At 52.7% G+C, this 20598-nt stretch overlaps 1 protein-coding gene across 3 annotated transcripts; it reads left to right on the top strand.

Moving 5' to 3' along the window:
- Positions 1 to 53: 53 nt before the first annotated feature.
- SLC9A5 (solute carrier family 9 member A5) lies at positions 54 to 20587 on the top strand. 3 transcript variants are annotated; one of them, XM_061387481.1, is made up of 17 exons: positions 54 to 1800; positions 4767 to 5069; positions 6596 to 6759; positions 6906 to 6984; positions 7274 to 7451; positions 8134 to 8354; positions 8562 to 8764; positions 8989 to 9078; positions 9176 to 9246; positions 9963 to 10092; positions 10571 to 10659; positions 10819 to 10945; positions 14823 to 14993; positions 15511 to 15580; positions 16226 to 16360; positions 17250 to 17305; positions 19156 to 19240. In XM_061387481.1, exons 1-16 carry the CDS (start codon positions 1608 to 1610, stop codon positions 17303 to 17305), a joined length of 2280 nt encoding a protein of 759 aa, XP_061243465.1. In that variant the 5' UTR covers positions 54 to 1607; the 3' UTR covers positions 19156 to 19240. The 3 variants fall into 3 exon arrangements, with proteins under 3 accessions (XP_061243465.1, XP_061243464.1, XP_061243466.1); XM_061387480.1 differs by lacking the exon at positions 17250 to 17305 and having other exon boundaries at positions 64 to 1800; positions 19152 to 20587; XM_061387482.1 differs by lacking the exons at positions 54 to 1800; positions 4767 to 5069; positions 6596 to 6759; positions 17250 to 17305 and having other exon boundaries at positions 7360 to 7451; positions 19152 to 20587.
- Positions 20588 to 20598: the final 11 nt, after the last annotated feature.

Here is a 20598-nt window from a genome sequence, read left to right on the forward strand (position 1 = left end):
CCGGGCAGGACGCCGAGGGAGAGGGGCGGGGCCAGACGGAGGCGGGGCCGAGAAAGGGGGTGGAGCCAATACTAGTCTCCGGACGCCCGGGGTCGAGGGCCGTACTGCGGTTGGTGGAGCTTGCAGCCAATCATTCAGAGGGCGTGATCGTGGTCCCGTTAGTTCACAGGCTAGTCCCGGGAAAACCCGAGCTCGCGCGTCCCCCCACCCACTGCGAGAACGCGCAGAGCGTCCAGAGGCTTTCTTTGGGCTTGGGGGCGGTGAGGCTGTGCTCTCTTGAGAGACTGCTAGGGCAAGATGGGGTGGAAGTTTCTTCAGATCGTGGCCCGCCAGGTCCGCCTAGGTTTAGGGACTAGAAGGTCCTGATTTCTTTCAGCTGAGGTATGAAGTGGATGGGCGTCCTTCATTTGGAGGAAGCAAGGAGATGGGTCCCTTTCAGTTTGGAGCAAGAAGTGAAAATAGATTACACTCAATTCAAAGGAGGAGGTGGGATGATTTACCCTTAGTTGGAGAAGAAAGAGGGACGGGTGCTCTTAATTTTGGGAAAAGGATAGAATGACTCAGTTTGGCCGCTAGGTAGAACACTAGCTAGAATCGATTCCGATTCCCCTCAATTTGGGGGAAGAACAGGAATGGGCTATACTTCAATGAAAAGGGGAAACGGTCCTTTTCAGTTTAGGGCGGGATAAGCCGAATGCCCCCTCAGGTTTGGGAAAAAGGTTGAGTGAATTCCTTTTAGTTTGAAGGGAATCGATAGGCTGGGATTTTCGTAGTTTAGGGAAGAAGAAACGTTCTCCTCATTGTCTCATGGAAAGGGTGAGAAGAGTTCACTGATTTAGGGGAAAGGGAGGGCGGTTGCCCCTCGATTTGGTGAATGAAGAGGAGGAGAGTCCTCCTCAGCCTGAGATGAATTCGGCCCAATCTGGACCTTGGGGTTTCTGGGGACGATGGGGACAGTTATCCCTCACAGCTTTCTAAAAAGGGCCTAGTGCGCGTGCGCAGCTCTGGTCTGAGAGCGGGGCCCGCAGGGGTCGTAGGCTCCAGAGGGCTGAGCTGAAGGCGACGGCGCACTGCCCCCTGCAGTCTGCACGGGGCAGCGTCGGGGTCCGCGGCCTCTGTACTGGCCGTCTGCCAGTCGCCGACCGCACTCTCGGTGGCGGAGCCGCCCTCTTCTCGCCTGAACCCCGCCATCCAGAAGACCCCCGTCACTCCCGCGACTGGCTGTCGCCGCTGGCGGGTGCGACCCGGCGGTGCCCCTTGGGGACTGTGGCCGCTCACAGCTCGGAATACGGATAGGGGGAGATTTGGGGAGGGTTTGAGGGAGCGGGCTTGAAGGACTAGGTTGCAGGGCTTGTGGGGGAGGGATGCACTGGGGGATTTTCAGAGTCGAGACTGGTTTAGAGCGGAGGGGCAGGCGTCCGGACTACGGACGCCCGGGACAGGGTCTCGGAGTCCGGACCTGGGTTGGGGGTATCCGAGCCGGGATTGGGGGGAGCGGACCCCACGTGCCTGTGACGCGGGGGAGGCCGGTAGGCGGCGGCGGCGGCGGCGGCGACACGGGGCCGGCGGCCGTGCGGTGCCTGGAGGGCTGCTAGGCAGGCGGCAGGATGCTGCGCGCCGCACTGCCGCTGCTCGGGTTGCCCCTGGCGGGGGCAGGAGCAACCGAAGAGCCCACCCAGGAGCCGGGGTCGCCGGGTGAGCCTCCCCAAGGGTTGGCGCTCTTCCGCTGGCAGTGGCACGAGGTGGAGGCGCCCTACTTGGTAGCCCTCTGGATCCTGGTGGCCAGCCTGGCTAAAATCGGTGAGTGCGTGTGTGCGTGCGCCAGGGCCGGCGGCGGGCAGCGGACCCGCCCCCAACCCCTAGTCCCCAAATCCGGGCCAGATTTTTGCAGAGTGCCCCGACTTTAGGTTCCGATTCCGCAAATCCGGGATCTCACCTTGTTTCTGCGCCTCCTCTTGTGGATCCCCCTCCTCCCCTTCTCGCGTGGGAGCCCTGAGGATTTGCCTTCTCAGAGGGCCGCCCCAGCGCTCTCCAACCCTATCCCTAGCCTACTTTGCCCTCTCTTTCCCCTCTTCTTGCAGTCAGCTCTTTGGTCTGGGCTCCCCTGCACCAATCCCCAGCCCCTGTCAGCAGTCAGGGCGTGTGGGACATTGAGGGGATGGTATTCTCTGGCAAACCCCAGCATCCTGGTCCCGAGGAAGCAGCCTTCCCTGGAGGCCACCTCCAAATGCCCATTCTCTTGGGATGCTAAAATGTCACTTTTCCTCTACCCACCTCTATCCCCTAAAGATGTCTCCTTCTTGGCCCAGCTGTCTCCCCCCCGCTTCCAATTCAAGTCTACCTCTTCCCACTTCAGGGTATGGGAAACTTCCATTTATTGGGCCTTACTATGTGCTGCCTGCCCTAGAGGCTTTCACACATCTAATTTCCTTCAGTCTGCACAGTACTGAGGGCTGTGCTTCAGACTCCTTTTCTTGAATAGAGCTGCTTTTCCTTGCCTCTGCCCCTTCCTCCCCACTTTTGAGCAGCCAGAGGTCCCTCCTCCCACCAGAGACCCTCCTCCCTCTCCCTGTTGTGCAGACTGCGCTGTGGGGGTGACTAATTATAGCTGAGCCGTTGCTACTCACTCCCCACCTAAGCTGGCACAGCCTGTACTCCCAGTCTCACCAGTACAGTCTTCACATAGGAATCGCACCGTCTAGAGTTTGCCCCCCTTCCCCCAGAGACACAGTTGGGAGTGGGGGCTGGGCAGGAACAGAGGAGCTCTCCACTCTGCCGTGGCAGCCCATTAATAATGGAAAACGGGGCTTGAAATGCCTTCAAGGAGCCTAGTTCTGTCAGAGAACAGGCTTTTGTGAAGGGTTTTGGATTGCAGTGCTGGGATTAATGCATGCTCTGGAGATAAGGATGGAATAAGGTCCCTGAAGTAGAGGAAAGGGGGACCAAAGGTAGGGCTGAGTGTGGGGAGAGTTGTGGCTGAGCTCACCTTAGGGCCTGGCAGCAATGAGAGCAAGGTGGGAGGAGCCTCAGACCTGGGAACCAAAATTGGGTCTGCTGAGAAGTCTGCCAGGTGGAGAGTTCCTGTCTTATTTAGGGTTTGCAGCAATGGCTGTAGTTTTCCCCATAAATCATAGTTCTTTTTCTAGCTTGGATGACATCTCCTATGGAGGTTGAAGAGGTTGAAGAGAGCCTTTTTCTCATCAACCAAAAAAAGAAAAAAACATCCTAGGGATTAGGGGTGGGGAGAGAGAGGTAGAATGTTCAGAAATACCATCCCCCAGCTTCATTGCTAGGATTTTTCTTTCCCTTTTATTCACCAAATATTTAGGTAGATCCCACCACAGGCCAGGCACTGTCCTAGGCTCTCTGGGTACAGCTTCCAAAGGGCACTGTCTTAGCATTGTGTCTCATACAGCCTAACACCAAGGTATCCCTCACTACCCACCACTCCAAGCATTGTCTGGGGAGAGGAGCTCACCTGGCCCAGGGCCCAATCGAAAGCCCAAAGAGTATATGATGAGGCAAAGATAGGAGTGGTGATAGTGCTAGAAAATCATTCCATACCTCCTCTTCTTTCCAAGGGTCAGATATGTTATTACTTTCCCCCAGAATCATATTGAATTAACATTTGTTGAGATGCTATTATGTGTCTGACATTCTGCTAGGCACATTCACACTATATCATTTTTATCCTCACCCTGTGAAGGTTATTCTTCCCCATATTACAGGAGAAGAAATTCAAGTTCAGGAATTTAAATAATTTGCCTGAGATCACACAATTAGGATAGGATGGAGCCACAAGAAGAACTGGAGGTCTAACTGCTAAGTCTATTGCTTGTAAAACTACTGAGCCCTTAGTGAGCCTACATAATGAAAAAGCACACAGGGCTAAGAGATCTGCTGTACTCCTAGGAGGTATAATATGCATTATGGTCTAGGGCAGGACACAATAATAGAATAAAAGGTAACATTTATAGAGCATTTACTACAAGGCGCTGGGCTAACTGCTTTTGAGCAGATCGTCTTATTTAAACCTTGCAACAACCCTACAAGATCAGTACTGTCTTTATTCTCATTTTACTGATGAAAAAAATTGCAAGTCAAAAAGGGACTGGGACTTCCTTGACTGTCCAGTGTTAAGACTCCGAGCTCCTCGTGTCAGGGGCCTGGGTTCCATCCCTGGTCAGGAAACTAGATCCCCTCAAGCTGCAACTGGAGATTTTGCATATTGCAACTAACACCCGGCCCAACAATTAAAAAAAAAAAAAAGTGAAGATATTTGCTTCCAAGTCACAGAACTGGTAAATGAAAGAGCTAGGCTTTGAACCCAGGGAGACTGACTCCACAGGCCCTGATTTTTACAACTATGTTATGCATAAAAATGTACCTACTATTTGCTGAGGTTCAAATAACGACAATGGATAAGGGAGAGCAGAAAAAGGTGAGATCCTTTGAGGATGACAGTAGAGAGGATGGGGTATTTTTAGAAGTGGAAAAAGTAAGCAGAGACCTAGGTTACCATGACAGGAGCACTAAGAAACAGACAACTGTGGCTGCAGTGGAGAGTTTGAAGCTCTGGAGGCCGGAGATTCTAGCAGTCCTGAATTTCTTCTTCCTTGGTCCCAGGATTGGGGGTCCTGACCTTGAATAAATATCTAAGACTGGAAGGCTTTAGGCCAGTGCGTGTGTGTGTGTGTGCGCGCGCGCGCGTGCGTGCGCGTGCTTCATAAATTGATGACACCTCCCGCCCTATTCTTGTGTTGTAGTGTTTCACTTGTCTCGGAAGGTGACGTCTCTGGTCCCCGAGAGCTGTCTGCTGATTTTGCTGGGACTGGCACTGGGGGGCATTGTCTTGGCTGTGGCCAAGAAAGCGGAGTACCAGCTGGAGCCAGGCACCTTCTTCCTCTTCTTGTTGCCTCCTATTGTGCTGGACTCGGGCTATTTCATGCCCAGCCGGCTGTTCTTTGACAATTTGGGTGCCATCCTCACCTATGCCGTGGTGGGCACACTCTGGAATGCCTTCACAACGGGTGCTGCCCTCTGGGGCCTGCAGCAGGCTGGACTTGTGGGTGAGTGACTCTAAAATGTGGACCAGCCGTGGGGGGCTTTGCCAGACTCCTCACCCAGCTCCCTTCTCCTCCAGCTCTGAAGATCCTATGTTGACGAGAGCCATGCCCTGAGACCTCCATCTTAGGTCCTTCCCAACCGGGCAGTGCTCCAGATGGGCCTGCAGCCTTGGTTTAGGTCCCTGCCAGATGAGTCTGGGCTTCTGCAGATGACAGCTGAGTAGGGGCCTGGCTCCCAGCTGTGCATGGGCTGCCAAGGCTGGGAAGCCTGCATTACCACCTGCTTCCTCCTGCCCTCTGTTACCACACTGCCAGCCTGGCTCCCCTGAGGCACAGCTCAACATCCCTTTGAGGGCTCTGCCCAGGTCACATCAGGGTGGTTTTCTGTTTTTATTATTTTAATAAATACATATCATATGTCTGCAGAATGCAAGACACTACACTGGGTGTTCTCTCTTTGCTCATCCCACTGGCTCTTCATATCAACCTTGCTGGGGGTATCATTTATCCCATTTAATGGACAAGGAAATAGAGGCCCTTAAACTCATTTGATATCAGGTCCAAGGTTAGCAGGAGAGGGTCATTTTACTGAGCTCTTTGCCTTCAGGCTGCCCTGTTCTGCTCCCTTTCTCATTTTCTGGGCCCCAAACCCATTCAACCTTGAAAGTTGATAATTCAGACTTCTTCCCAGGGGCAAGGGGAGGTTTGCAATTTCCACTCAGGTCTCCAACCTGGTTTTCCTATGGGTTCAGTGAACTCTTTGGGTGCAGGAAGGGAGGGGAGAACATCAGACCATAATCATAGTAATCCTAGTAATAGGTAATAACTACTGAGTGCTTACTATGTATTGCTGCTAAGTCACTTCAGTCATGTCCGACTCTGTGCCTATGTATTAGGCACTGGTTAAATAAGGAACTTTCTGAGGTAGACATTATGATTATTCTCAGTATGTAGAAGTGGAAACTGAGGTTCACAGAGATTGCACGGGATGTTCGAGTCCCACCAGTGGTGGGTGCTTTTCATACTGTATTCAGCCGTCATGGATGGATAGCCCCTCCCGCTCCTGCTAAAAATTGTGCATGTTGCCTTCCTTAGGCTGAGAACTACGATGTGGGAGAAGGCACTCTTTTGTTCTCCTAATAAAGCCAGTCAGCAGCTTATTTCCACCTGATGGTGGTTATTATTGCTGTTGCTCAGTTTTTTCTTGTCAGTGCCATCTTAGCTCTCCAGGTTACACAGAGCTTTTGTAGCCATTTCCCTGCTTGATTTCTGCAGCAGTCTTGTCAGGCAGGCATATGAGGAGGTATGGCTTATGAGAAGTCAGGTGGCAGTGACAGTGCCCATGTCATAGAGCGGGTAAGTGGCAAAGACAGTCCTTAGGCTCAGGACCTAAGGTCTCCTGACCTGCAGGCTGACGCACTCTTCACCGTCCCAAGTCCTCTCAGGGCATCCTTGTTTCAACAGTCTGGGCCTGTTGCTGGGGCTGCTGTAGGCAATTCAGTACCTCACCGTCTGCTGTCCCTCGAAAGCCCCTAGAGTGCAGGCTGGCTTGCTGGACTTCCTGCTGTTTGGGAGCCTCATCTCAGCAGTGGATCCCGTGGCCGTGCTGGCTGTCTTTGAGGAGGTGCACGTCAACGAGACCCTCTTTATCATCGTCTTTGGCGAGTCCCTGCTCAACGATGCAGTCACCGTGGTGAGAGTGCACAGTGGGCTGCCGTTGCTCGACCCCACGCTGCCATGCTTTTGACCAGGCTCAGACCCTTCCCCAGATCCCCTGGGGAAGAAATCTGGTCTCCGCCTTCCCCCATCATCACTCCTGATGCACCACTTCTCACTCAGGTGCTGTACAAGGTCTGCAACTCTTTTGTGGAGATGGGCTCTGCCAACGTGCGGGCCACTGACTACCTGAAGGGAGTCGGTCAGTATCTCCCCCTTCTCGGCGGGCGCTGGAGGCTGCCTCCCTCGGGTTGCTGAGCCCCTCCCCCACTGCGTCTGGACAGAGGATGCTGCTGGGGTGCCTCATTCCTCCCTTCCCTCCTCCACGGAGAAACAGGGCCCTGAGAACCCGAGAAGGAGGGGCTTTCCTGCACTCCTGACCCCTGGGGAGCATGGTGGGCATCCTTCTCCACTCCCCGCCAGGCAGCAGTCTTGTTGGCCCGGGAGGGGTCCCAGCCAGGGGTCATGCTGACAACCCACTCCTCCCCCAGCCTCCTTGTTTGTGGTCAGTCTGGGCGGGGCAGCCGTGGGCTTAGTCTTTGCCTTCCTCCTGGCCCTGACCACACGCTTCACCAAGCGGGTCCGCATCATCGAGCCGCTGCTGGTCTTCCTCCTCGCCTACGCAGCCTACCTTACCGCTGAAATGGCCTCGCTCTCTGCCATTCTTGCGTGAGTCCTGTGGGCGCCGAGCACGCAGGCAGCTGGGAGGGGGCGCTGGAGATGGTTGCCCTTCACACAGACAGAAGCAGGACCTTGAGAAGTCTATAGGTTTCCCTGAGTGGGAGCTTCAAATTTCCCAGGGGAGACACTAAACCTCAGGGAACATTACAGGACCCACTTCTAGAACTGTCCTGGGCCCCCAGAACCCATTTTTCCCGTGCCTAAGGAAATGGCAACCCACTCCAGTGTTCTTGCCTGGAGAATCCCAGGGATGGGGGAGCCTGGTGGGCTGCTGTCTATGGGGTCGCATAGAGTCGGACACGACTGAAGCGACTTAGCAGCAAAGTGTTCTCTGGGGTGTGTGGGCTGAGCCAAACGTGGACTTTGAGGCCTGGTGCCATGGCTCTGGTGGTCACAGAACTCTGAAAGGTGCTTCAGGCAGTCTGTGCCAGTCAGATCATGTTTTCCCTGCCTTCCCCTCCAGAAGGCACTGAGTGGGAAGCCTGGCGATTCCGACCCTTTTAGCCCAGGACTACCACTACCAGCCTGGGACGGGCTCCATGCCTCGCTGCACTTTGGCTCTGAGTCTGACATCCTGTGACGGGCATCCTCTCCTGTGCATGCTCAGACCCCAGAGGCTGTGCTTCCTGCGGCCCCTCCTCATCGCCCTGACTCTCCATTCCTCTCCCAGGGTGACTATGTGTGGCCTGGGCTGTAAGAAGTATGTGGAGGCCAACATCTCCCATAAGTCCCGCACAGCTGTCAAGTACACCATGAAGACTCTAGCCAGCTGCGCGGAGACCATCATCTTCATGCTGCTCGGCATCTCGGCCGTGGACTCTTCCAAGTGGGCCTGGGACTCTGGGCTGGTGCTGGGCACCCTCTTCTTCATCCTGTTCTTCCGAGCCCTCGGTATAGCTGGAACCCTCTGCTTTCCTATCCCCCCTGCCCCTGCCCCCCACCCCAGCTCATCTCGCCCTCTGAGTCCACATCCTTGTCCTCCCAGTGTTGCTCAGCCCTCCCAGCCCTTCAGACCTGAGCCCTGATACTGGGTGCCAGCTGCAGCCAGTGCCCTCCACTCCCAACACCCTGCTCCCACTGGCCTCCCTCCTGCTGTAGGCGTAGTCCTGCAGACGTGGGTGCTGAATCAGTTCCGGTTGGTCCCTCTGGACAAGATTGACCAGGTGGTGATGTCCTATGGGGGCCTGCGGGGGGCTGTGGCCTTCGCTCTCGTCATCCTCCTGGACAGGACCAAGGTCCCTGCCAAGGACTACTTTGTAGCCACCACAATTGTGGTGGTCTTCTTCACAGTCATCGTGCAGGTGGGAGCACCCAGGAGGCTGGATGGGGAGAGGGTCTGGCAGGCCCTGGGGAGGCCTGGAGCCTATGGGAGAGGGGCTCCTTTTCCTGTTGGGGGCTGCAGGGGCTTGACTTCCCAGACTCTGAGGGCAGTGAGGTGGAGATATGGAAGCTGAAGCCTAACTGCAGGGAGAGAAAGGCAGCAGAGAATTGGCCAGGGCAGGGCTCACCGGCTGCCTGTCCATAGGGCCTGACCATCAAGCCACTGGTCAAGTGGCTGAAGGTGAAGAGGAGTGAGCATCACAAACCCACCCTGAACCAGGAGCTGCACGAGCACGTGGGTACCAGAACCCCATGCCCCCACCTGTCCCTCTCTCCCTTCTCCTATTCTGAGCAGAGTCCTGATCCGGTCCCCCTACCCACCCCCCTTCTAGACTTTTGACCACATTCTGGCTGCAGTGGAGGACGTTGTGGGGCACCATGGCTATCACTACTGGAGGGACAGGTGAGGGAGCTGCCCCCAGGCTCCTTCAGCAGCAGCAGAAGCACCCCCTCCCCACCACCCCCAGCCAGGGCAGCATGGGGGACATGCCACACTTCTGAGAAGGGTCACATCAAGGCGCAGGCTGGGTGACCTGTCCCTGAAGCCCCTCAGGCAGTGCTGGTGTCCCCGTACTCTTAGGATAAGATAAGGTTCCCCAGTGAGGCCTGCCCGGCCTTGCACTGAGTGGTCTGGCACCTCCAGACTCCAGCCGCCTTGTGGTCCGCTGTGACTTTGACTCTCGGCCTGCCAATGAAATGAACCCTGTTTTAGAAACTCAGGACCCACCATGCTCCCCCTGCCCTGGCCACTGGGACCTCTGCACGTTATTCTTTCTACTAGAACATTCCCTCCCCTCCATCTTGCCTCCTTAACCTCTCTGTTCATCTTTCAGATATTACCACAGGCATCATGTCCTTAGGGAGGCTTCCCTGACTAGGACAAATCCCCATTATACTCTATAATTATCCTTTGTAGTTCCTGTCATGGTTGCGATTTTATAGTTACATGTCATAACTTCGTCAATGTCAGGCGCTGTCAGTTCAGTAAGGGCAGGGACCAGCTTCCAGATTTTCCCTGACCGATGCCCACATCAAGAGATGTGGGCCCCGCACTGGCGGTGCCCCGGCCCTGTCTGAGGAAGGGCCAGCACTCAGGACGGGGCCTGGCATCCTCTGTAGGTGGGAGCAGTTTGATAAGAAGTACCTGAGTCAGCTGTTGATGCGGCGCTCAGCCTACCGCATCCGGGACCAGATCTGGGATGTGTATTACAGACTCAACATCCGGGACGCCATCAGCTTCGTGGATCAGGTGGGCCAGCAGACAATGGAGAATGGGCGGGTGGCCAGCAGGGCAAGGCAGGAAGCAGGCAGGCAGGCCCTGAGCAGGGAGTTGGAAATTCCCAGTAGACTCCATGGACTTGTGAAGTGGCAGCTACAGGAACGAGCCCGGCCTGACGCTGACATTTAGAGTCTAGTGGGCAGTGCAGAAAGGTGGGAGACAGCTGGACTCTGGCGTCAGCAGACGTGGTTCAGATTCTTATCATCTCAGGCTTGTGACCTTGGGTAAGTCGTTTATCCTCTCTGAGCTTCGGTTTCCTCAACTGAAAGAAAGCGACAGTAAGAGTACCTCTGTCACAGAGTTTTGTGGGTGCAGTACAAAAAAGCACCTAGCGCAGTCCCTGGAACATCGAGAGCAAAGTGTGTTAACCAGTGTTACTCCTTTTGTTCCCCTCTGTCTGCGCCACCTTCATCTGACTGCCATCTGACCTCTGACATGGCCCCGGCAGGGAGGCCATGTCTTGTCCTCCACTGGGCTCACTCTGCCCTCCATGCCCAGCCGCAATTCTGTGGCAGAGACCTCCGTCACCAACCTGCTGTAAGTCCTGGAGCCCTCTCCCGCTTCCCCACGCTCCTTCCTACTGGGCCCTCTCTCTGAATCCCTTCTGGGGAAGACCCTGAGCACCTCTGCTTCTGCCCTTCCCCTGGCCTGCGCCTCCCAGCCCCTCCCCAGCACACGTGTTCCCACCGCCCGCAGGAGGGAGAGTGGCAGTGGAGCGTGTCTGGATCTGCAGGTGATTGACACAGTGCGTAGTGGCCGGGACCGGGAGGACGCGGTGATGCACCATCTGCTCTGCGGAGGCCTCTACAAGCCGCGCCGCAGGGTGAGAGCAGGCAGGGCCTCTGAGTCCTGAGGGGGAGTGAGGTCTGGGGAGGCCGCGATCCAAGACTCAAGAGGCAACTGGCACCAGCTTGTGGAGAGCTGTAGATGCCCGGTTGAAGAGCATGGGCTTCATCTTGTTGGTTATAACCTTTAGTTTTGTTTTTGTTGTTGTTTTGAGAAAGGTTGGCCTGTTACAAGGATGGTTTAAGGATGTCTTCTCTGGTAGCAGAGAGCAGATCTAATTGGACAGGGTGAGTTGAGAGGCCGGGAGAGCCAGTTGGGAAGCTGGAGTGAAACACTGCGGATTAGAGCTGGGTGGCTGGAAGGAAGAGGGGCACAGAGGACTGTGAAATCTGCCAGGAAGGGGAGAGGAGGTATAGAGGGCTTGATGGGGGTCACAGACAGAAGCAGGAGTGCCAAGGAGGCCTGTGGGTGCAGCTTAACCTGGGGGAGGCTGACATCCAGTTTAGGTAACTTGAGTGAGTCCCATTCAGGTTGTGAAGCCTCGGGGTTGGAAAGGCCCAACCCATCCAGGCAGGAATCCGCGGCAACCCCGCAAGGGGGCAGCAAGCCATTACCTTGAACCTTTCTGAAATGAGAAGCCAGCTGTGACCATTCTTGGCAGCTTTAACAGTCAAGGCCGTTTCTACAGAGACAGGAATTCTTTCCCTTTAATTTGCTCCCTCTGGGCCTGATTTGACTCTCTGCACCTCTGCAGAGCAAAAGCCTGCAAAGATGTCAAAACAGCTTCCTTCCACACAGAGGCCTTCTTGCCTTCAGGCCAGCAGCTTCTGTCCCTGGTGTGTCTTCTTCAGCCGTTAAAAATGAGGCCCCTAGGAATTCTATGGTGGACTAGTGGTTAGGATTCCAGGCTTTCACTGCCGTGGCCAAAGAGGCCCCAGATGGAGGTGCTATGCTAGTTGTGGTTGGCCAGGACCAGGCACAGGGGACCTTTAACCTTTCTAGTTATGGAACTTGCCTTTCTCTTCTCGCAGCCCAGGATCCCTCCAGCTCTGGCTCATCACCCTGAGACCTCACACTGTTCGTACAATCAGGCAACCTACTCCCCATGTCTTCCTCAATTAATGACTGTGAAACCCTGTCTCATCCAATTTGTGGAGCTTTTGTTTGTTTTTTGGTTTTGTTTACTTTTTCTTATAGAAAATTTCAGTCATTCACAAAACTAGAGAGAATAAAGAAACTCATTTAACCATCACTCAGCTCCAATAATTCCCCCTTACACCCTATCTACACTTTATTTAATCTTAATGCAAACTCCAGACAGCATATTATCTCTAAATATTTCCATATGTATCTCTAGGTGGCAATAATTCTTTTTTTTTTTTTCAAAAAAGCCATAGTACCATTACCACATACAACAAGTAACAGTGACTCCTTCTCACATCACCTCAAATATCCAGCCAGAGTTCAATACATATCTTTTTCCATCTGGTTTGTTCAAGTCAGGATCCAAATAAAGTCCACACTTTGCACTTTTAGTAAGTATGTCTTTTTTTTTTTTAACTTGTAATAGTTTCTTCTTCCTTTTTTCCCTCCTTTTTATTTACTAAAGAAACTGGATAGATCGTCTTAGAAAATTCTCCATTTTACCAATTTTGCTGATTGTATTCCAGAGGTGGTATCTGACATGTTATCCTTGGTACCCTGTATTTCTTGGTAGTTCAATCGAGAGGCCTGGTTGTATTCAGGAACATTTGATAGCTGTGCTATGTATTTCTTATTATATTACATTAGGAAGTATTGATACCTAATGATTGGCGGGCTGTTGATGTGTGTGTGTGTATGTAAGATTGGTCAATGGGTTTGGTCCAACCTGTTCTTGTGTAGTCGACTAAAAAAAAAAACTGGATTATGATTGTGCTTATCCTTGTTAAATGTCATTTTATTTGATTTAGCCCATCATTCCATCGTTTGGATCCCATGTTGGTCACCAAAAATCTCCTCAGATTCCCATCATATAAAATTCTGTTAAGCCTGTTAACTCTGTATTCATCAAAATCAACATAAAAATGAACATGATAGAGCTGAGGACAGAGCCCTGTGGTCTGCTACTAAAGACTTTCCTCCAGACTGACCTGGATCAAGAATTTTGGGGGTATGGTTACTCAACCAGTTCTAAATCCACTTAGTTATGCCAGCACGCAATCCATAATTCCTCATGTTCTTCACAGAAATATCATTAGAGACAGAAGTGTCTAGTATACAGTTAGAAACACAAGATTATAGTTTAAAAGAGACAGACAGGCTGGAGATAAAAAGATTTAGAAGCAATCTACAGCAGAGGTTTCCTGGCCTGGCTACATCAGAATCTCCTGGGGAGCTTACTAGAATACATATTCCTGGCTTCACCTCCTGCAGGGTCTGACTAGTGGAGTGGGATGAGGAATCTGCTCTTAATAAGCCCCTTGAGGGGGTTGAAATGCAGCTGGTCTGATGGCTCGTGTCTGGGAAGCACAGATTTATCACTGGGTTGGCTGGCGCTGAGAGAGTTGATACTTTCACTGGGGAGGGCATTGAGATGAGAGAGGAGGCCAAGGATAATGCTGGGGAATGCACATGGAAGAAAAGGGAGGGGAGCCAGCAGAGGAGGAGAGAGAAGGAGCCCTTGGAGGGGCAGTAGCTGATGCCCTTCAGAGCTGTCTCGGAGGCCTGGGGCAAGAGGAGGGCTGGACTTTGCACGAATGTTGCCTAACCAGAGGCCAAGGTACTGATAACTGGTCAGAAAGCTGCACAGTGGTGCTGCAGTCAGGCAACCCCCCTTGCTCCCACCCCAGCTGTATTTCTGACATTCAAGGAATTAATGGGTACTAGGGGAAGTGTCAGAATGTAAGTGTAAAGGTTTAGCAGTAAAAGCAAGGCAATGGTGTCAATGGAAAGGCGTTTTTCAAGGAGGTAAGGGCAGGAACAGGTCTAAAAACAGAGGCAGGGGCTGGTGGCCAGGGAAAGATTGAAGATGCAAGAGTGGAGGACTGGGAGGGAGGAACTGATGGAGAGAAGGGAACTGATGGAGGTGGGGAGTGGGGAGTGAGGAGCCCTGTGAAGGAGCTGGGCTTCTGTACCCACCCACCCTGCATCAGTGTGTAGAAGAGGGAAGTTGGGAGGAGACTTAGAGGGGATTCTTAGATCTGGCTCAGGGAAGCAGAAAATATGAAGGGTAAAGGAAAGAGACCAGCCTGGGGGTGTGCCGCAGGACAAGAATGATTGGGAATACATGGGTGGTACTTCGGGAAATTACCAGGAGGTAATGAAAAGGCTGCTAAGCAGTCACGGCCAGAGGTGGAGACAGGTTAGGTGAGAGTGTAGTGGGCTTGGTCTTTACAGGAGGAAGGCTTGGAAAGAGCAGATGATGGGAGTGGTACTGAACTGGGCACAAGAGATAGTCACGGAAGTTCCTGCAGCCTGAGGAGTCATGGCGGTAGCTGCAGAAAGGGCCAAGTGGGGAGGGCCAGCTGGACAGAGTCCTGTTTTGTCACAAGGCAAATGGGCCAGGCATGTGGACTAGGCTCAGATAACTGAGGTGCAAAGAAGGAAAAGCCTGCCTTGGTTTCATGGTAGCCCTGAGGACAGGACACAGGATCCCCTGTGTCTTGTCACTTCACATCTGAGAAAACTGGGAGAGGGCAAGAGGGGATAAGAAAAGCCAAATTTGAGGGAGTAGGTTCTGGGATAAAGAACTGAGAATATAGAGTTTGGCTGGGTCTCTATTGTATTTTTAATTTTTTTTTTTTTCTTACTCCATGGCTAGTTGTGGAAACAGCGGGCTGGTAGGAGCAATGGTGAACTTGGGGCTGTGGTGTGGGGTTCCTGTGGGAGGCAGGACATCCAGCCTCATGGCAAGGTGGGGCTGTCATTGCCAGTACAAAGCCAGCTGCAGCCGCCACTTCATCTCTGAGGACGCGCAGGAGCGCCAGGACAAGGAGGTCTTCCAGCAGAACATGAAGCGGCGGCTGGAGTCCTTTAAGTCCACCAAGCACAACATCTGCTTCACCAAGAGCAAGCCACGACCCCGCAAGGCCAGCCGCAAGAAGGCATGTGCTTTCTCTAGGACTCCTGTTTGCAGCTGCAGGCTGATGGCATGTAGTTTTGAGCTCACAGGTTTTGGAATCCAGCCTCAGGGACCTGGGGGCTGCAGCAGCTTGGGTTCTCTTTTGCATCTTCCTGGATCCCCAGAGGGGAAGGTGAAGCCTTCAGAGGGAGAGCAGCCTCTTGTGGTCACCTGCCCAAGGCAGCAGGACCACCTACCAGAGGTGGAGTGAGCAGGAAAAAGGCAGATTCCTTGTTGGGGAAGGGGTGCGGGGACTCCATGAATTTCTTATTCAGCCAAGGCTGATGTACTGAGCATCTCTGCTGGGGCCATCAGACTCTACAACACTTGCTGGGGGTGGGGGGTCAAGGGATGATAGAACCACTGTAATTGACGCAGATTCCCTTCTGTGTGGCATCAGGAAGACCTGTCTTCTTATTGACCCCACCAGATGACAGGATTGGGGTTTGGAGTCAGGGCAAGAGGCTTAGGACTTTTTTTTTTTTTTTTTTGGTCCTTAGAAGGATGGCGTGGCTAACACTGAGGCTACAAACGGGAAACCTCCTCGAGACCTGGGCTTCCATGACACAGGCAAGCAGGGAGTGGGGTGGTGGTGAGGATGGGATGGGGAGGGGAAGGGCAGGGGCCCATCGACTGGAAGCCTGAAGGACCTCCTCTGCACAGCACTCAATGTCATGAGCTGGGGCTCTTCCCCTTAGAACTAGATGGACAGGTCTCAGCAGTTACTAGACGTCTGTGACACCTGAGAGTTAACTCCAGGCTACAGACCCTGAGGACCTAGAGAGTGTGTCATAAATGGAGCCTGGTCTGGGCCTTGAAGGATGGGTGGGTCCTGGGGTCCAGTGTCCCTGCAGTAAAACCAGGGGCCTAGAAGAGCTGCACACTGATGGGCCTTCCAGCCTTCCAGATGTTTATGCTTCCAGTTGACAATGGGATCTGGGGTTGAGAGAAGATGAAGGTGCCGGGAAGTGTGATTCCCTGATGGCTTCCTCTGAGGATCTGTCTTTCGTTGCCTCCTGGGGCTCTGGAGCCCCACACCCCTTCCTCTCAAGCTCCCCCACCCCCCTAGGCCCGTGCTGTAACAGCCACAGGACAAAATAGGTGTCTCTACCAACAGTGGGGCTCTGCCTAGATGGACAAGGGGTTGGGCTCCGGGCGGTACAAAGAGGCAGCTGCTGGACAGGCCAATCCCACTCAGCTCTTGTCCCTGTCTAGCTGCTGTGATCTTAACCGTGGAGTCTGAGGAGGAGGAGGACAGCGACAGTTCGGAGACAGAGAAGGAGGATGACGAGGGGATCATCTTTGTGGCTCGGGCCACCAGTGAGGTTCTCCAAGAGGGCAAGGTCTCAGGTAATGGCTTCCTCCTGCCTGCCTCCCTCTGGAGCAAACTGGAGCTACGCAGTTGGCTTCCTCCCCCTTTGCTGATGGCCTTTACTCCAGACAGTCACTCCACCTATCTGCTCATTCATTCATCAACCAGCATTTACTCAGCATTTCTTTTATGTCAGACATCTGACATCTATGATCTGATTCAATCCTCACAACAATCAAGATGGCGAAACTGAGCTCAGAGGAACTTGGGACTTGTCTAGAAATCAGCAGAACCAGAATTTGATTCCAAAGCTCACAGCCATTTCACTTGCCTCCCTTTACACTCTGGCGAGAGACACAAGGTGACAAGCAAACCTAACACCAGGTTCCGCTGTGACCCATGCTCAGCACACCAGCCCTCAGGTACAGCCCCCAGTAAGGGTGGCAGCCGGACCTGAGAGAGGAGCCTGCATTCATCAAAATGGCACTACTGTAGATAAAAACCAACATATATGTGCTTCCGTATGTGGAGACCTAATGAACTCAGAATGCTAACTTCCACTGCCAGTTGGCTCAAGAATTCTCAGGTGTCTTTTAAAAAACATCCTATTATAGAAAATTTCAAAATAAACAGTAGACAGAATAGTAGAATAAACTCCCATCTCTCTACCACCCATCTTCAATAATTACCTACTCCTAATTGATCTTATTTCACTTACACCTTCACTATGCCCCTCTCTTCACTGGATTCTTTTGAAGCAAATTGCAAATATCATACCACTTTATTGCTAAATACTTCAGCAAGTATCTCTAAAAGATAAGGATCCTTCTTAAAAATATAACAATACCATTATCATATCCAAAATCTTTGTTATCAGGTATCAGTCTGTGTTCAAATTTCCCTGATTGTCTTCATTTATTTTTACAGTAGGTTGTTCAAATAAAAATCCAGACAAAGACCCACACATGAAATTTGGTGGATAAGTCTCTTTTAACCTATAACACTGATTCTTAAGGAGGTAGTAATAGTGATTTTGTCCCCTAGAGCAGCGGTCCCCAACCTTTTTGGCACCAGGGACTGATTTCATGGAAGACATTTTGTCCACGGACGGGGGATGGGTATGGATGAGTCAAGCATATTACATGTATTGTGCACTTTGTTTCTGATCTAGTGCCGCTGCTGATCTGACAGGAGGTGGCGGTCCCCAGCTTGGAGGTTGGGGACCCCTGCCCTAGGGTACTGTCTGGAGACATCTTGTGTTGTCACAGCGGGCAGGGTACCTCTGTGATGTGTGGGTAGAGGCCAAGGATGTTGTTAAAACACCCTACAACACACAGGACAGCTCCCTACAGCGAAGTCTCTGCTCCTACCTGTGACAGTGTCAAGTTTGAAAAACCCTGATTTACAGGTCCCCCCACCATACTTTCTTTCCTTGCACTGTATTTATTGAAATAACTTGGTTATTTGTCCCCGTCTTTCCTTGTCTGGATTTTGCTGATTGCATCCCCTAAGCATCATTTAATATGTCTGTTTCACTGACCTTTATATTTCCTTCAAATCAGTAATTAAACCTAGATCAGACTTGATAAGCACACTCCATAGGTGGTGATGTTATACCTCCCACTGCATCTCACTAGGGAGCATACACCATCTGTCCGTCTCTCTTTTTGTAGGTTAGTATTGACTATTGGCTTCAGTTGTTGTTAGCCTGAGCCACCCATTATCAAAGTCCCTGTCAGTTTTTCATCAGGTGGTCTTGCAGTCACTGGTCATCACTGCCACATCCAACAGTTCATTCCAGGTTGTGCAATGCTGATATTCTATGTCTATTTTTTGTTTGCATTGATTAGCAGGAATTCTTGTATTTAAAAAAAAGCCTTCCCTCATCAATTACTTAGTCAGTCTGAGGTACAGTTCATATAGGGAAGAATGGATAAATGCTTGAATTTTTCCTTTCCCTTATCAGTTTTCAGACCAATAGTTACCTGGCATCCTCTAAAGGTGAACACTGAAGTTTTTTTGTTGTTAAAATTTAATACAGCATTCCAGGGAGGTAGTTTCACTCTCAGTCACAGCATCAATACATTTCATAACATGGAGCATTTGAAGTCAAGTTCACAGGACTGCTCAGGACTTTATCAGTGAGCAGACTCATACTGAGCACCTATTATATGCAAGGTACTGAGCTTGACTTTGGAGATCAAGGGGTGGTAGATAGCCAGAGGGCTGCTTCTTCCCTGCTTTCCTCTTTCAGAGCCTCAGCCTTTCTATAATGCTGTGGCTGAGCCTTCCGTTATGGCTGCCAGCACTTCTGGGATTCTCGGCTCACATCCTCTGTGCTCTGGCATCCCTTTTGTGGCTCAGCTTTAGCCTGTTTATTAATTTTTTGTGAGCTCAGACTCCTGGACTCTGTCCCACCAAAGGGCTGTGGTAGGAACTCAGGCAAGGAGCGCAGTGGTCAAGCCTCGAGATCTTCCTCACCCTGGGCCGGGGGCCCAGCAGGATGTGGTTTAAGCCTGGCACTGCAAGTTGGCTGAGGGCTGATCATAGATGGGTTTTTTCCTGCCTTGCTCTCGCTTTGTCGTGTTCTAGTTGTTTTCATTTGTTCAGTAGGTATTTGTTGAGCAACTGCTACATGCTCAGTCCTGTGCTAGGTGCTGGGGATACAGTGGGGAGCAGACCCAGCTGTGGTGCTTCCCTTTGGCCAGGCGTGCATCCAGTAACTGCACAAATGGATGCTGCATGGCAACTGCAAAATGAACTTCTGTGCTTATACTTGAGACAGTGTCCACTGGATTGGCAATGAGTGCGTGTGTGCTCTGTCCCCAGGGAGCCTTGAGGTGTGCCCTAGCCCACGCATCATCCCCCCATCCCCAACCTGTGCGGAGAAGGAGCTGCCCTGGAAGAGTGCGCAGGGGGACCTGGCCGTCTACGTGTCCTCAGAAACCACCAAGATTGTGCCCGTGGACATGCAGACAGGCTGGAACCAGAGCATCTCATCCCTGGAGAGCTTGGCATCCCCGCCATGTACTCAGGCCCCAACGATGACCCGCCTGCCTCCCCGCCCACGGGCCCCAGAAGAGGCCCAGGCCCCTCTCAAGCTGCCCCTCTCCTCTGATCCTCGCTCTTGCTTCGCCTTCCCCCCGAGCCTGGCCAAGGCGGGCCGTTCTCGCAGTGAGAGCAGCGCTGACATCCCCCGGCAGCAGGAGCTGCAGCCCCTCATGGGACACGAGGACCACACCCATCTCAGCCCGGGCACCGCCAACTCCCACTGGTGCATCCACTTCAACAAAGGCGGCCGGCTGTAGCCCAGACACTTGGGGAGGAGCAGGGGGCCAGAGGCCCCCTGGAAGTCTTCCCTGCACAATGGGCGGAGGAGCCCACTCAACCGGACATGGGGTTAGAGGAGCCTGGACTGAAAGTAGCAGCTGGGCTCCCTTGGGGCGGGTCAGAAGGGTCTCCTGGGCTGGTCCTCACAGGAACCCTTTTCACCACCCTCCTTGTTCCTAAACTCCTGCCACCTTCCCTTTCAATAAGGCCCTAACTCTGGTTCAAGACCCAGTCTAGACGTTTTAGAGGCAAGGCCCAGAGACAAGGGGAGCTGATGCCCCTTCCCCAGCGGGTCATCCTGGGAGCAGTTCCTGTCCCCAAGCAAGGGCATCTCTCCTCAGCTGACACTGGGCTGTCCTGCACTCCACCTTGCCCCAGCGTCAGCTAAAGGACAGTACCCTGGCAGTGAGGCTCCACGAGGGGCTGGTCCTCAGAGGGACTGGGCTGGGAGGTGCAGCAGGCTTGCTGCCCTGTTGGCTCAGCTACCCACAGCCATTTGGTTTGGGGCAGTGGGAATCTGTCTCCACTCCTTGCTTTATCTTCCTCCCTTTGCTGCCAGTCTCTGGGGCAATAGTTCCTCCATTTCCAGGACTGAGGCCACAGGGTTGGGCCAGGCTTCGGGTCACGGCTGCTTCCTAGCCAGCATCACTCTGGGGATCTGCTGCTCTGCGTCTGGCTTTGGACCTTTCAGATCCTTGGGTCTGAGATTTGTGAGGAGGGGAGATGGTGGCCTCTGGCCTTCTGCACTGTCTCGTTATTTCCTGAACAGGAAAGGAGCTAGGTATCCCAGGATCACTGCTCCACTGCTCTGGGACGGGAGGCCTGACTATAATGGAAAGGGGGCTGACTGGGTGGCAGGTGACTTTCCTGGGGTTAGCACCTGCCCTGAATTGTGTACCTTGAACCTAAGATACATTAAACATCTTTCAGATGGATGTGTGTCCTG

Source organism: Bos javanicus, chromosome 18 (genome assembly GCF_032452875.1).
Source record: "Bos javanicus breed banteng chromosome 18, ARS-OSU_banteng_1.0, whole genome shotgun sequence".
In the NCBI taxonomy this organism is placed as follows: domain Eukaryota; kingdom Metazoa; phylum Chordata; class Mammalia; order Artiodactyla; family Bovidae; genus Bos; species Bos javanicus.

Excerpts from the sequence above, each read along its gene's own strand:
- SLC9A5 (XM_061387480.1), top strand. The coding sequence starts at position 1,608 with ATGCTGCGCGCCGCACTGCCGCTGCTCGGGTTGCCCCTGGCGGGGGCA. Across the intron at positions 10,660-10,818 it reads ACCTCCGTCACCAACCTGCT|GAGGGAGAGTGGCAGTGGAG; the intron begins GTAAGTCCTGGA and ends CACCGCCCGCAG. Across the intron at positions 16,361-19,151 it reads CCAAGAGGGCAAGGTCTCAG|GGAGCCTTGAGGTGTGCCCT; the intron begins GTAATGGCTTCC and ends CTCTGTCCCCAG.